This window comes from Phalacrocorax carbo, chromosome 17 (assembly GCF_963921805.1).
Source record: "Phalacrocorax carbo chromosome 17, bPhaCar2.1, whole genome shotgun sequence".
NCBI classification, from domain to species: domain Eukaryota; kingdom Metazoa; phylum Chordata; class Aves; order Suliformes; family Phalacrocoracidae; genus Phalacrocorax; species Phalacrocorax carbo.
Genome location: NC_087529.1, coordinates 4,112,530 through 4,128,650, shown reverse-complemented (window position 1 = coordinate 4,128,650; position 16,121 = coordinate 4,112,530). Strand labels below are relative to the sequence as shown.

At 39.7% G+C, this 16,121-nt stretch overlaps 1 protein-coding gene across 1 annotated transcript in view; it reads right to left on the bottom strand.

Annotated features, from left to right (window-relative positions):
• The window catches only part of MED13 (mediator complex subunit 13), a 60,018-nt gene that overhangs the window by 9,914 nt on the left and 33,983 nt on the right, over nucleotides 1-16,121 (bottom strand). Inside the window, exons 9-20 of the mRNA XM_064467824.1 lie at nucleotides 14,884-15,567; nucleotides 10,756-10,972; nucleotides 9,814-9,898; nucleotides 9,321-9,442; nucleotides 8,024-8,114; nucleotides 7,638-7,852; nucleotides 7,002-7,198; nucleotides 4,886-5,802; nucleotides 3,283-3,450; nucleotides 1,987-2,210; nucleotides 1,228-1,417; nucleotides 238-703 (exon numbers count right to left, since the gene is read on the bottom strand). Coding sequence (XP_064323894.1) covers nucleotides 238-703; nucleotides 1,228-1,417; nucleotides 1,987-2,210; nucleotides 3,283-3,450; nucleotides 4,886-5,802; nucleotides 7,002-7,198; nucleotides 7,638-7,852; nucleotides 8,024-8,114; nucleotides 9,321-9,442; nucleotides 9,814-9,898; nucleotides 10,756-10,972; nucleotides 14,884-15,567 — 3,576 coding nt within the window. The remainder of the gene's footprint in view (nucleotides 1-237; nucleotides 704-1,227; nucleotides 1,418-1,986; nucleotides 2,211-3,282; nucleotides 3,451-4,885; nucleotides 5,803-7,001; nucleotides 7,199-7,637; nucleotides 7,853-8,023; nucleotides 8,115-9,320; nucleotides 9,443-9,813; nucleotides 9,899-10,755; nucleotides 10,973-14,883; nucleotides 15,568-16,121) is intronic.

Below are 16,121 nucleotides of genomic sequence, written 5' to 3'. Positions count from 1 at the left end.
GAGAGAGGAGAAAAGAGAAAGTTTATTTTGGTACCACAGCAAACACTGAACTGCAATTTCAGCTAAGACTGGAAGCAAAAAGTTCAGCTCCACCATGAATGAACTCTCATTCTCCCTAAAAAGCAGCCTGGCGATTAGAAAAGAAGTAAGGGGACGAGACACACAGTAACAGGTTAACATTAGTTGAGCTGAGGGGGTTTTTTTAGCCGAAGCAGGTTTGACTCTGCAGTTCATTACCTTTCAGAAACCTCTGGATGGGGCTGAGCAGGCGCTGAATTAGCATCTCCAGACATCCCTGCTGTTTGCAGTGTTGGCTGCTGCTGCTGTCCTCCTGTTTGCCCGTTTTGGACTGTCGCAGCCTGAGTGGGCAGGGAGGCAGAAGTGGTATTGGTCATACTGTTAAAAGGCGGAAATGAAGAAGGCTTGCTTGTTGGTATCCCACTGCCTATATTGGCAGAAGAGGACGATGGGGCAGTGGTAGTCAGCGTCGAATTAGCTGTAGTAGCTGCAGAAGACATGGCACTATTTGACGTTGCTGTCATAGTACTACTGGTGGGAGCTGCAGGAGCAGACGATGGAGTGTTAGGATTTCCAGTATTAGCTGTCGCTGGGGGCAGAGCAGAGGCCGGCTGGCTGGAGGGAGGGACTAGATTTGTTTGGGAAAGTAAAGAACTATCCAAAGGCTGAGAAGCAAGATAAGGACCTAAAACCAGAAAAAAAGGGTAAATTTTATATTGCGGCTGGTTTTAAGCATACTTCATCTATTAAGTCTATAGTTCTTACAAAAGAGAGAGCAAACCCTTAGCATACATTTTACATCTCAAATCAGAATACCTGTATTAAATTTTCAAATTCTAGTATTCTCATAAGACTGTTACAGAAGCATCCAGCAATCTAATTTTAAAAATAATTTTTTCAGCTATGTTGAATTGCTAGAAATCACTGCTTCAGAATATAAGTCACCAATACAAAGAAAGAATCAAAGTCGCTGTCAGACAGCAACACTGCTATTCCCTAAAGACCCTACTAGATGGTAAGAAGCCATTTTAACACATACCTAAATACATGGGGGTTTTTTAATTCTCCCCCCTCCCTCCCAAGCTTAAAACCAGGGAATGGCAACAAACAATAAGACTCAATGAATAAATGCAATGATTTCTTCTCCTCTACTGGAATGGAGTAAGCGATAATTGTATGAAATAAGAAACACTGAAAAAAAAATCATACCCAGCTCATATCTGCAAACTTGGGCATATAGTTTGAGTTTGGAAAACGCTTCGTTGTTGGCATTGGCTGTCTGTGAGAACCATTCTGTGACCAACTTCTCAGAAAGTTTCTTTGAAGCAGTAGGTCCAACTCTCATGATCCCATCAGGCAGTAACTTACAGATAGGTCTGTGCTGACCAAGCCTGCATGACTGCAAAGAGGGTAAAATAGAAGATGCAAGATAAGGAATTTTTTAAGGCTTAGAAACTGTTTAAAATATCACAGGAAGGAGCATCACTAAAGACAGAGAACCCTTAGTTTAGTTATGATATTCCAACATAACATTTAGTTCTAGAATACTACGCCAGTATGAAATATTGAACAGTGATTTTATGGTTTATTTTGAGGTTTTCCTAAATGCAGGAAAAAACAGGTCGATACATCATCTACTTTAATCTTAACCACAATCCAAGTAATACATGCATTTAGTTAATTAACAAAATGCAGCTAAAAAAATTGAAGTGGTAATACAGAGTTTTACCACCGAGTGGCGTTTATCAGATAAAGACTCAAAACAGCTATTACTAAAAGGAATGGTGAGCAGCATGAACCCTATCTTCCAAGTGCCAATTCCTAAAATCCTTTCTAGCAGCTTTCCGAGATAGCATTTTATGCAAGCATTTACATCATCCGAGGCAAGCCAGATAAGTAGTTATGAGTATGTGTTAGAAACAGTCTTTCAAAAATCCATTTCACCGCTAACTGCCATAAATAACGTACCTCGTATATTGCAGTCAGATCCCTAAAGAAGCTCTTTGCTCCATTCAGCAGAGCTTCATTCTCAGGGCACACCACAACATAAGCAACATCTCTCTGAGATCCGTAAGGTTCCAACATCAGCCTCTCCCAATACGGCAAAGCAAATGGAGACAGCACCAGAAAATCGTAATCATATCCCAACAAAAATGTTGGGATTGGCAGTGGTTCTGGGGACTCATCAGTTCCTGGAAAAGCAAGTCACATTTTCCAATATATTAAGCAGAAAGCTTAAAATTAACACCCTAGGACACATGAATAGAAAAAAAAACCCACTGGAGTTCCCAGCATCTAACAGAAAATAGTACTGATTGTAAGTGGAACAGTTCTCGTTTTAACAGATACAAATGAAAACCCTGTATATATGATCCAAACCTTTGCAAAAAAGCCTCAGGGCCTTGAGAAGAAGTTCCACAGTTGTTTAATATTTCTATCAGTATATAGACAACCAGGAACAGAGGCTTACTGGCTCTTACCCTGGCTTGCTGTCCAGGAAGCCTTCCCCACAGAGTGATCAAAAAGATGGGGAAGAAATGTAAATAGTCTAAGCAGATATGTAAAGGACTCCAGAAGGAAAAAAACCCCATGCATTCAAATGTACCCTAAATGTATAATTACCATGTTCTAAATATAGCTACAAAAGATCTGCTGGTGAAAGGTCACTCCTCTACATAGTGGCAAATCAATCTCATATGCTAATTAAGTCAGTTTAAATCTTGAGGGCACAAAGTTTACCTTGTATCTGTAAAAGTGCGTCACGTGTTGGCCACTCCAAATATTTATCATGGACAACACACTGGATAACCTCAGATCTTCCACATAGTTATGAAACTACTGAGCCATAAAGCACACTTTCAAGCGCTTCAAAGCTAGTGTTTTTAACTACTCTACTTTTAGAGTAATTAAAGTGGAATAATTCTTTTGAGTAAAAAAAGAACCAGAGCAAATACTGGTTTTGACATTAAATCCACCTTTGCAATTTCAATCCCTCACTTGGAGAAGTGTCAGGTATATATAAACAGTGCAATTGAAGCTGTTAGTTTTAAATACACATATCTTGAATTCATTTACTGTTTTAAGGAATATAAATATTTTCTGTTTTTCTAAAGAAAAGAATTCTCCCATCTAATAGCTCTTGTTAGTTTAAAGAAAGTCCAAATGCTGTTTAGAATTCCAGTAGGCTGAACAGCATCCAGACACTGAGGTTTGGTGGCCAGATCAAGTAGAGGTTAACAGACAGGAGTCTACACAGCAGTTTACCGTAAGAGCCTCTGCCAGCCATTTTGTGAAACTGTTGCCACGTGAGGGGGCCTTGTACACCCCAAGACCGGACTGTTCGCTTCTTCTGAATTGCATCCTGAAGAACTGGCTGGAGCGAGAGGAGCATACGAAGGATGTCCTGGGAACACTGCATGCTCACATCCACAACTGAAAGGACAAAAACTTGTCAAAGCCTTCTGCACACAAGAGAATAAAATAAAGCCCTCTACGAACAACCCAGAATCCTAAACCACCTTGATTTTAAACAAGGTCACTCTCTTCTGAAACGTACATGCAAGCCACCCAAAGGCCATGACACAGAGTTAAGCATGTAGCTTTAGAGAGTCCTCCCTCTTCCCCTCTCAGCCACTTACAGAACACACGGATGGATTTTTTTTTCTTCCTGTAGAGTTTTTCTTCCCTTGAAAGCATTACCATCTCATGATTTAAACTAAGGGGAAAAACCCTAGTAATAAAATAATAATAATAAATAATAATAATAAATGAACAAATTGTACAACCCTTAAACTACAGGATTTTCCCTCCAAATAAAGGAGGGTTAGGCAGACTGCCACCCAGTGCTCAACTGAGCAAAGTTGAGGGAAGCCTCAAAACAGTCACAGCCCATTTCATCATCCTGCCACTACTATACCATTTAATGTGCAGTGTTTAAGAATAAAAAGCTGACACAAAATTCGGTATGGCTATAATTTCATAACCTTACATTTAAAAGTATCTTTACATCTTTTTGTCCTAAATACCAAGGTCACAGTAACACCGAGTCTCCTACTGGGTACCTGAAAATATTGATTTATCTATAGCCTAGGCTTTTAAACTTAATCCCCCACTTCCTAGCTGTGTTTTACTGTTAGTCCTCCTCATCCTCATTAACAACTATGAATCGCAGCTAACTGCTATCAAAGTTTCATATTTCACTGTTCACCCTACTAGAGCTGCTACCTGAGAAGACTGAGAACTTTGCAAATACACGCAATAAAGGGTACGCCATGAGACAGTATATCATTAGTCAGGACCTGGAAAGAAAAATCCAAGCATCTCTGGCACATCCAACATGGAATGAAGGCTACAATAATGCTTTATTTGCCACACATGCCAGTAAACTACCGCCCCCCCTTAAAAAAGGGGGGGAGGGGGGGAAGCCAACTGAATCACAGGTCTTGTTTAATTCTACCACAGTAGCCTTGACAATACAGTCAGCATTTAAACCACCTACACTTCCTATGTACACTCAACTCATTCCACAGAGCCTCTGTAGATGCAGGCACCAAAAGCTGCTTTAAAAGAATAAGCCTAGTGAAGTGTTAGGGACAATTACTGCGGTCTTACATTACGCTTCAAATTTACGTTAGGAATTTATAATTTATGGTAGCCAAGGCCTACGCTCTGCTTGGTGTATGGTACCAGCACAGAACGTAAAAGGAATGGTTATTCTGAACACCATTAAAATAGAAGGTTTATGCAAGCATGCAGATAGATAAACAGTCTTAAGCATCCAATAGTCGCAAAGGAAAAACATAGAAAACAAACCCTTAAAAAAATTCATAGGTGGACAAGTAGAAAATAAGCTGTTTTCAGTATTTACCGTTTCTTTTTGACCAGTGGTGCAAGCAAGTAGTTTTCACAAGTGCTTCATCAACTTTCCCTCCCGACATATTGTCCATGAACTGCCGTCCATGTTCCAAGGCTAAGTAGCAGTCATTGCAACAATCCCGTTCTTCTACACGTACCAGGTTGCTAACTGCACCAACTTTGGGAATGGAATCTTGATCTGCCGCTCCAAAAGGTGAGAACAAGTTGGTGCATTGATCCTGCAGCAACAGTATTAACTCATCGGGCAGTTTCTCAGGTTCTTTCAGTCCTCCACTGCCATGTTCAACAGAAGTAGCTCTGAGAGCTTCAAATCGTTTTTCTGCTTCTTTGCCGCACTCCGTATTACGACCTAGAATATCCAATTCATCTTCGAGAAACAGTCCAGAACTGTTGCCAAATTTTCTATTCATAACAGCACTGAAACCACAGGTACACCTATACTGGGCCTCTTGTGTTGGATCAGGAATGTAAACTCCAACATCAGCACCTTTGATGTTCATATTGCAAACACATATGCAGCAGCTGTCAAAGTTACAGTCTTTGAAGAGATTCATTACAGACTCTGAGAGGATGAGATTCACATAAAGACTGTGTGCCTCTGGTATGGAAGGCACAGTTGCAGGTTCAACAGAATTCAGCGGTCTACACGTCGATGGTGTGGAAGCTGGTGAGTATAAATCAGAGTTCTCATATTTGACTGAACCCTGTGCGCTTGCAGGCCCACCAGCTCCACGAGGTGTTCGAGGAGTCCTTGGTGTTCTAGGAGTTGGAAAACGAGGGGTGGAAGGAGAAGGGAGGATTCCAGCTCCACTGTTACTGGGAGGTGCACTACTTGGTGGCATCCCAAACGGAGTATGAGTTTGTGGTGTGTATGCAGGGCCATACTCTTGATCCATAGTGCTTCCGTCACTAGTAGCAGCCACAAGAAGAACAAAATATTTTAAGTATACAACATACTGGTTTTGAAGTTTAAGTCTCAAATTTCTACTGAAGGACGTTCCTAATTAATATTTGCTTTTTTAAACTAGTCTTTCATAATCCACAGCAAGATCTCCATTCCCTAAGGAACTTCAAGAGCATTTGTTCTAAATGACTTTGCAGGACTCCCACTGACAGCACTGTTAAAGAATCTTTCCCCGCCTCCTTTCGTCTTTTCCTTTGCACAAAGCTTCCAGGAAACAAGCGTGGTCAGAATAAATTATGAATTGTATGGTTGTATGGAGTCCAAAGGACACCTTTTTTGTTCATGTTTTATTTACACACATTAAGAAAATATACCAGTTGATCAACAGCAGGTTCAGCTGGATCCATGAGGAAAGTATCACCTGGAAACGTATAACATTTTCTTTCCTACGCAGCTGAGTATCTCCAAAGACCTATAAGGCTAATGTGACCTGGAAATATATCACTTATGAATGATCCTAACAGAAGCAATGTCAGTATTTACTCCTAGATTTAACATTCAGGTAACTTTATCAGGATTAAGGCAACAAGGAGGCTATGTATTTATACCAGCTACTAATGCAGAAGAGAAAGAGGAATAAGTGTTTTCTTCAAGGAGACCTGCCAGCAAGACCATGACTACCAAATGCACATTACAGAAATACCTACTGCAATACTGCTGTTACCAGGCAATGTCACACTGGGCATAGCTTCCAGTCAAAGGAAATGTTTTCCTAGTCCCAATACAGCTGAGATTCTTAAATTATTTTCTTAAATAGCAGTAAACAGAAGCACCACCTACTAAGTCCTTACAGTACCTACAACACCACCCCAAAAACCATCCCAAGTTTACATTTATCTTGTTACCATCTTCATTACTTATTAAAACCGGACTTGCACCATTAAGCTTCCCCAAGAAACCTTTAAATGAGACAATGAATAAAATGTATGCACAGTTCAGAAGTTATTTGAGAAGACAGTCTCTTACAGTAAGGCTTAATTGTAAGGATTTTTTTTTAAGGCACTTGCTGGTTGTATAAACACAGTGCGACTTTACAAATATTTCTCATTATAAGTTTACAGAGGAAAAAAAATTAGGGGTATTTCCTATAGCATGGATAACTAACCACCTTACAAAGCTTAAACATTTGTGGCACAGGTCGTACCCATCTTTGATGAATGGCATGGCAGGTCCTGGAGGAAGTAAATCCAGCTTTCCCACAGTCCAACTCTGGCGATAAATGCATTCTTCTGGCAGTTTGATGGGAGGAAGACACTGGCTGGGAAGAGTCTTCAGTGGAGCAAACATGGAACACCCCACTAAGGCTTGACAATTCTCAGGTTTATAAACGTAAGAATAATCCTAGAAGTTAGACATGGGAGAGTATCAGCATGTTAATTAGATCACTTCAGCAATCAAAACGCTTCTCAAAAAACCATGACTAAGTTCAAGCAGTAGTTCTTTAATCCTGACAGAGCTACAAGTGCTGTAGATTTACACACACACACGATTCACACCCATGGCTCTCCAGAAAGCAATATGCCAACACAAACAATGAACTACAATTACTCAAATGCATTCCTTCAGCTTGCTTATGGCTACTTGTGCATTACTCTTTCTTGAAGCTTAGGCAGTAAAATACTATATACTACTTACCAGAAAGTGTGTTACCTACCCCGGTATAATGCAGGACACAAGTTAGAAATTGTACTTAATTTCACCACAGTTCCTAATCAGGATTAAGTATTAAATTGAGCAATAATCATTAGAAACATTTCTCGTGACTATCAGCATTACCTACCTTTATTTCAGCAGGTTTGGGGCTGCAGAAACCCTCATCTACTTCAATTCTGAACTGGGCTCCCACACTGGAGCTATTCCCTTCAAGTACTGTTCCTCCAAGCGTAGTGTCCATACTACCATATTCCTTATTATTCATGTTCATTGGAGAAAATCCCATAATATGTTGTTCCAATGAAGGTGGAGTTGGATACATTTTATGGAGATCTGCAGTGCCTAATTTCAGATTAGAAGTAGGCTTTAGAGCATGAATACATTTTGAAGTATTTCCTTTGTCTTAAAATTTCAGTAGGGCAAATGAAGCGTATGTTTCCAAATTCCCACAACATATTAGCAATCAAATGTTTAGAGCCAGTATTCTATTTAGAAAAAACAAATAAAGCTTACTTATGCATGACAGCGGGTCTAGATTTCCTGCTTTTGCCTCTTTGCAGTTGGATTTGTCATCAGTGCCATTCACTGTTCTTTTAGATCCAGGCTAAGAAAGAAAAGAAGTGGTGTAATAAAATCACTTCAGACACATTCACGTTTCCTGCTAACAGGAAATTCCATGTGCAGTGGACATACAAAGCTGCGACTTTGTGTAATATTTAGAAAAATTCAAATAATTCAGAAGCCCAATGCTAGTAGTTGGGGTTACACTTGTCCTCCCTTAATACTTGGAACTCTGAGAATGCTCTCCCATCAAATCACGATGCCATTAAAATGAAAGACCAGTTATTTTATAACTCTCAGCCTGTTAGCAGACATATTAAAAAAATCTAGATAGGGCTGCCCACAATCTATCAGGAAAAAACCATCCACACTCCCAAAGCCATGCTAATATTACTGATGCTACCACATGAAGAGGAATAGAAAAGACAGAGAAACACAAATCCTGGAACAAGAGGTATGGGGAAGAAAAGCTGTTGAAATTAGAAGAACCAGAGACATATTTTACAATGTTTACACTGTACTGAAGTCTATAGAAAATAAGAGTCTTCATGTTTAACAGCAAATACACTTGCTGTATATAATGATGACCTTTGATGTCTATCAAGATCCTTCAGCCCTTACTCAGCTACAGCTCCCATTAAAGTCGATGGGCATTTTGTCTGGTAAGAAGAGTCAGGATGATGCACAGAGCAAAGTACAGTTCGGAAAAGACAACTGATTGCAAACAGTATTGAAATAGAAAGATAATGGATTCAGAGACATCAGAGACTGCAAGAGAAACTGTTCCAAGATAATAGCTGCTGCAATGAAGCAGCTTATTTGGCAGAATGTCCATGTGTTTAAATGCTGCTTCTCTTTCAGAATTCTTTGTTTTGTTTCAGTATTACCTCTACTGACTAGTTAAACAGAATCTAGACCATAGGAAAAAAGCACTAGCACCGGTGTTGAATCTGCAAAATTATAACTAAAGGTATATTCAAGAAACATACTGTCTGTAGAGTAAGGATATAACATCAGAAGCTTGTCTGTATCAAAAAAATATGATTCTATGAGTCAAGCAGAACTGTACGTCCGCTATAGAGGAGCTACAGCACTTGATTACATGCATGTTTTGCAACCTCTCCTACAAATGCCAAAGCAAACAAACAAAAGAAACACCAAAAAACCCAACCCAAAACCACAAGAAGACATACTTGCTCCTTGTGGTTTTTTTGTCTAGCAGCTGCCATTACTTTTGCACATCACTTACTGTTAGTTCATCTTCATCGGAATTGAAGAGATTGTCAAGGTCAGTATAAGAGACCACTAAGTCTGTTTCATGGAACAGGCTAGTTGATGCAGTGCGAGCATGAGCAGCAATACGTTGGGCATCTGTAAAGAAAAATACACGTTACAGAAACATTGGCAACGTATGTTCATTAAAAAAAAAGAGACATCTTAAGAATTATTTCCAGAGCTGGGGCAGGGGGGCATAGGTTCTCAGTTCCAGTCAACTGTCTTACACATATGGGAGGTCCCTTAAATTTTTTAACACTTGGATTTTATAGTCAACATTTATTAGCAAGGTGCGAAGAAAATGTGTTCCATATTCCTAGTTCTGAAAGGACAGGGAAATACAAATCACGAAGTAAAAACCTAGTAGCCTATGAGAATCTATTGACTATTCCAGAGATCATTAATATAGCACAATGAAAAGAGATTTGGGGGGGGGGGGGGGGGGGGGGGAGGAGAAGCCTCTTTACCTTGCTTGACAGAAGGACTGAATAGAGACATAGCATCCTCTCCTTCATGGGATAAAACTGTAACACTAGATGTCCCATCCTCAGCCTATAAAGAAGGGAAAAAAAAGATAAAAGTTTGCTTTAATTAACTGGGGAGGTGGGGGGCATTTTATCTCCCTATGGGAATTCTTGTACATATCAGAGTATCAGGTTCTCATTAGTCTTCTAGCTCAGCAAGGTGTAGTCTGGGGCCCAGGGAGAAGGAAGCTTGGAATACAGACAACATGCTAGCAACACACAGGTGATCAGTACAGATAGGAGTGTAAATCTTTGTCCTTCTGTTGGGGATAAGTTTAAAAAGCAAGCTATGGATTCTTGCTACAACACCTTATTGAACTGATATCACGTGCTATACATTAACTATACTGCTTACTGAATTAAACTCTCAATACAAGCTCCCAACGCAGTTGTATTTTCTCATTTTTTGGAGGGTGTACTTTTGTTTTAAGTAGAAACTTCATACAGTTGGGACTGGCTAAAGAACAAAAAAAACCCCACCAAAAAAACAATCAATTCACTGTCCAGGCAACCAGTGAGAGTTCGCCTCACCTACACCCAAACCTTTCCACACACAAACAAAGCACTTGCCTTGTTCCTCCTCTCATCCCCAGGCACCTTCTATCAATCATTTTACAGAAAGGCTACCAAGCCAGATTGATTTGTGTTCCGATCCAGCAGCGTTCTCCCAGTATTAGCCATAAACCCAAATGCAGTAATACTACCAGCGTGCCAAAAAAATTTAGGTGTAGTCAGAGGCACGCTGCCTTACGTCATCAATCATTTCTGCTAGAATACAATTTTTATGTACTTCTAAACACACAGAAGAATTTAAATTATATCTGGTGACTAGAGCAATTTGTTTCAAATCTCATAACTGATTTGTATCCTCACTCCTTTACTCACCTTGTGTTTCTTCCCGGCTTCCCTCTCAATGTTCTGCCTATCTTTTTTACTATCAGGAAATAAGAATTCCACATCACCATCCACAAAGGCATACGGATCGATTTCAGGTTCCTGGTCAGCTTCTGTCGCTACTGCTGCTAGGTATTGGTTTTTACTCTGATACTGTTGCACCAGTTCATCTGAAACCTTTAAAGGTTTCCTACATTGCACCATTAATCTGAACAGAAGAAAAATAAAAATCACAAAATATTCTATATCACTTATTATATAGAAATATTTTTGCTATCACACAGCCTTTACAGGAACAACATCTTCCCGTCCCACTTTCTTCCTTTCCACCCCAGTTTCAGAAAACTTTTTGGGAAAAAGATTAAATTATTAGTCATTTAATATAACCTCCTTACACAGGTTAGACACAGCAGCGTGATTCATTCTGCCCATCTCTCCTCAAGCACTGTCAATTCAGATAAAGATTAGTAATTTATCCCAAGTCAGAGCTGTCATTTATTATAAAGTACAAATGTATTTATCTATATCCACTAAAAGAAACTCACCAGGTTAAGAAAAAAAGTACTCATTGCCATTCCCTACTCATGTTCAAGCAAATGATGAGAAAGAAGTTATTAAACCTGAGTTTTCCATATTTTAAGAATGTAATTCCTGAACATTTAGTATGAATTTAAATGTAGAATGCCAGCCCTCCCGAGACCCGGCTGTGTCTAACACAAACAGACCAACACTCTGTTGTGCACAAAGCCTGGCTATCCAAAAAGCCCAAGCAATAACCACTACTAAAACACACAAATGCCGCTATGTTCAGTAGTCATTTATACCACTTACATCAATACAAATAAAGCTTGCAACACACCAGTATCTAATTTACTAATGAGAATAATAAAAACACATTTGCCTTTGTCAGCATTTTTCTTAACATTTGGAACCAAACCGGAGTTGGTAAGTACACAGAAATTGAGTTTTTGTATCAGGATTGTTAGTTTCAAAGATATAACATTGCACCAGCAAAAAGAGGTATTGGCAAGTAGAAAACTCCATTATGATTATTAGCTATACATATGCCCCTCTGTCTCCTGCGCCTAAACAAACTTTATTTTCTGTATCCCAGTGTACAAGAGGCACCACATGAGGAAGGTATTCCTTCAAACACGACAAGCAATTCAGGAGTGTCAGACTGATGTAGGTACAGAATTTCTTCTTGCTCCAAGACCTCTTCCTCCCAAACAGCAACAGAATGACCAGTGAGAAGCATTTACAGAAGCCTCACATGTGAAATGAAAAAGGGACGTTGCAAGGATGAAGACTACAGAACTTCAAGTTCAAGCACAGGTTCCAACATATCTGTTGTTTCCCTTCTCAAGCCTCTGTCCAAAAGTAAATGCTACCCCCTAAGAAACTAACATGTCTCACAATTAGTAGGGCTTGTTTGTGACAGCCTAGATGCAGACAGACTTGGAGTTCAGAACAAGCTAGGCTTACGTTTCTCCTCTGAGAGACCAGAAAGAGAGAAAAGCGTGACATAGAACGATTCAAAGACTTCAACCTTTGAATTCCGCACGCAAAAAGACATGGTGATTCCTCAGTCCGCCTCACTGCTCTGTGCATCCCTGTCAACTACACGGTATGAGAAAAGACACAGAAACAGTTTTACTTTGTCAAGAGACTTCCTAGAAATAAGCTTTCCAAAGGAACACCTCACAGCCAACATTGTCAAATCCAACCATGCTGGTCATCCATGCTCAATAAAACCTTGTGTTAGGCGCGACCACCCCAGACAACAGTGCATGGGTGCAGCTTTGTATCGAGCACCATCGGCACGTACGTCTGCAGTAGCACTCGATGGAGTTGAGGATTTCCTCCTTCCCAAATACTGCAAAAATTACCATCGGGAAAAAAAATTGGGAACAACTTTCTAGGAACAAGGAATTAAACACCAAGAAAAAAGACACAGTGAAAGCAAGCAGCAGTTTCCAGTATTTTTGACCACCAAAAAGGAAGAGAAGTTGATAGCCAGATACTCTGGGGTAATTAAAAAAAAAAGTTCAATAAGTTGTTAAATCAAACCAGAAACCGAACAAGGAAATGCTGTGTCTTGAACAGAAAAAAGAAAATTTTGAAGCAAAGCATATCTTTCCCTGTCTGGTTGACTGAAATGAATTCAAGACCAAAAAAGCACTAAAAATCCTACAAAAGCACATCTTGAAAGAGCTGAGACATGCACTAGCTACTGTAAACTCTTAAACAGTGAACACAAAAGCTATGGCTATGAAAAATGTGCACAAGAACAGACCAACAGCTACAGCATATTTACTTCTTCTCACAGCTTTCCTACGCAGCAAAGTCAATGCGACTGCCATCAGTGGCTTTCCACTGCCAGCAACAAAACAGAAAAATCAACATGAAATTTCAGTCTTGTGAGTAGCTGCTTCAACTCTTCTACCACAGATTAAGTAAACTAACTCCTAAAAAAGAGAAAAACCCTCTCAATAATTCAATACTGACCACATTAAACGTCTCCTTTCACCTAAGCAGGAAAGGAAAAATTTTGGACCAAAAATCATCAACAGCAAGTGAGTAGATTGCAGCAATTCTGGGTGTATTTGAGGTGCATTTTTTTTCTCTCTCCATCACAACCCTAAGCCAAAGTTTGTCACCTATGCATCCAGGCCCCAATCATGTTAAATTTATACTGCTATTGAACAGTCCTGTCAGCATCTGTTGCGTCCCATTACCATCCTTTTCCTGGGGCATGTCCTCAACAAGGAAGTGTTGTAAAAGATGGATGACAGGAAGGGTTCTTCACGCAGTAAAACGGGAAACGAGAAACAGCCCAGAAGGCCAAGTGGTTTTGTTTCACGTTTTTTTGTTCTTACAGGTTGGTGGGGTTTTTTTGTATGTGGTGGTTTTGGGGTTTTTATGGGCTGTGGTAGTCTTCTCCGGAGAGTTTATTTTTGCTTTAACTGGTAAAGAAAATCCATATTGTCTCATTCTGCAGTAAAACAGAGCTCAAGCGTAAGTTTTAACACTCAGACGACTAGTGTTATTCTTTTCCTCCATTGCCTCCAAGCTCTATAATACATGAAAACTTAACTTAGGCAGTATCAATAAAGTGACCAATTGCTTTATCTGGACTGGAACAGACAGCAGCAGAATAGAACATTAAAACCTGGTGCTAGATAACCCTAGCTTTCAGAAATAAATTCTATTTATTCAACAAAATCCATTTTAAAAATAGTTATAGACTACACATACTTTGTTTCAAGATAATATTAGCTTGTGTTAAAATAAAATAGTAAGTTTTCTCAAATACATTTCTTGTAGCTCAAAGGCTGAGGTTCTAACACGGATCTGGTCTGGACTGTCTCAATATTTCTTCAAGTTAGACAAGCTTTTTTTAATGCAAGAGGGTTTCCCATATGACCTGAGGTCCAGGAGCAGTAGCAGCAGACTCACCAGTCACTTGTTTCCTTTGAATAATAACCTCAAGTCCTTACGATTTTTGAACAACACCACAGAACGAACGCACAATGTGCAAGAACACCAGTTTATGTTACTTATTCCAAAGATATATTTCTGATATCAGAAAGCAGCTGCAGCCTACATTAAAGTTAACATCTTCCAGGAAACCAGATGACCCTCCTCATGGGTCAAATCAGCTCTCCTGAATGAAGAGCAGAACTGAGGCAGTAGAAATTTAATAAGGTACGTCTACGGCTGAGACCACCCATGCTTTCATCAAAGAATGAAGAAAGCAAATATTAAAATTAGAAACATTGGGGTTGTTTGTTTTGGGTTTCGTTGGTTGGGGGGGGGGGGGGGGGGGGCGGGGCATGCATGGGGGCGGAGGCTTTTAAGCCCCAAATAGGCACAATTTGGCTACAGATTACTTTTAGAGTAGAAAAATAAACTTCATTGCCATCTGCTAAATCAGAGTTCCAATGGGAAAGAGCTGGAAAGTCTTACTACATATTTGACACACTCAGCATTACTGCTCGAGCTCATGAGAACCACATTACACTTCAGTGACAATCTTGCTTATAAAGAGAAACTACCACCTTTGGCCTTTCAGTTTCCTCACTTTCTCATGTTAGTACTACAGTATTAAGTACTTACTCTGTAACTGATGTTACATTTTCCTGTCCAGCAGGTATTACTGGATCGTCTCTCAACTTATCATTTGGAAGCTGAGGTGGTAAGAATTCCATATCCTTTTTCTTTGGAACTTTATAATACTTCCAAGTAGTATCAGCTTCATCTTCCTCCAAATTCACTGCGGTACCAACATACATTGTAGGCTCTATAACTTCAGGAAATTGAGCTGGAAAAGGCTGAGACAAGCCATCGAGTCTGTCTTCCATTGTTTTTGTGGGAACCAATGGGTCTGGCGTTGGCATCTGGTAGAAATGTTGACTCTGAGGAGTAGAAGGAGCTTTAGCAACCCCTTCATCAACTACGTCACAGGGGTGAGGACTAAGTGGCGGTGGCTGAGGTGAATTTGCCATTTCAGCATTATGCATCTGAGGAGTCTTTGCTACATCATTAGTTCGGATATTTGAAAATCTGACTTGACTGTCTGGTGCAGTCATCACGAGCCTCTGACTCGCTGAATCTGCCTCCATGGCAACATCATCACTGATAGATACACGATGATGAAAAGGAGTCAAAGGGCGTTTCTGTGGCTTATCCCCTTTGTCTTGCTTCTCATTTGTCTTGTGCTTTGGAGCTGCTTGCTGTTGTTGGCCCACAGGTGGTGCCTGCCCCTGTTGACCTGAATTTCTTGGTTTGAGATTTTTGTGCCTGCAGAATTAATATAGGGGAAAAGACTTCACATTAAACTTTCAAATATGTCTATCATGTTCCCTTTCACTAGATAAGAACCCACTTCTAAGCCATTAATAGACATCTGAAACTGACACCATTCCAAAGTGAAGCTGCCTGTTTCTGACCATTACTTAATTTGAATGACTTCAGTAGCACTGCAAGATTTTAGAATACCATTTTTAAAAGCTGGAAAAGCTGTCCTATGAGCCAAACACATACAAAAATGCTCATAACTGAAGACAGTACTTTATAACTGCTTTTAACAGAAATAGTCACATGAACACATTGTCGCTTTTAACTTCTGCCAACACTGATGAATCAGTAGAACAACATATGAATTAGTGAATGACTTCTTGAATTCGAGCATCAATACTAACCAATAGTGCTGTCCAAGTCTCTACAGGTTAAGGAATGGAAAATTAACATAAAAAATCTAGACACCGAGCTCAGTCCTACAAAAGCTATTTCAAAGCTTTTGTAGCTATTTACCTACAAATTTAACAAGCTTGGAAAAAAGAAAAACTCAGTGT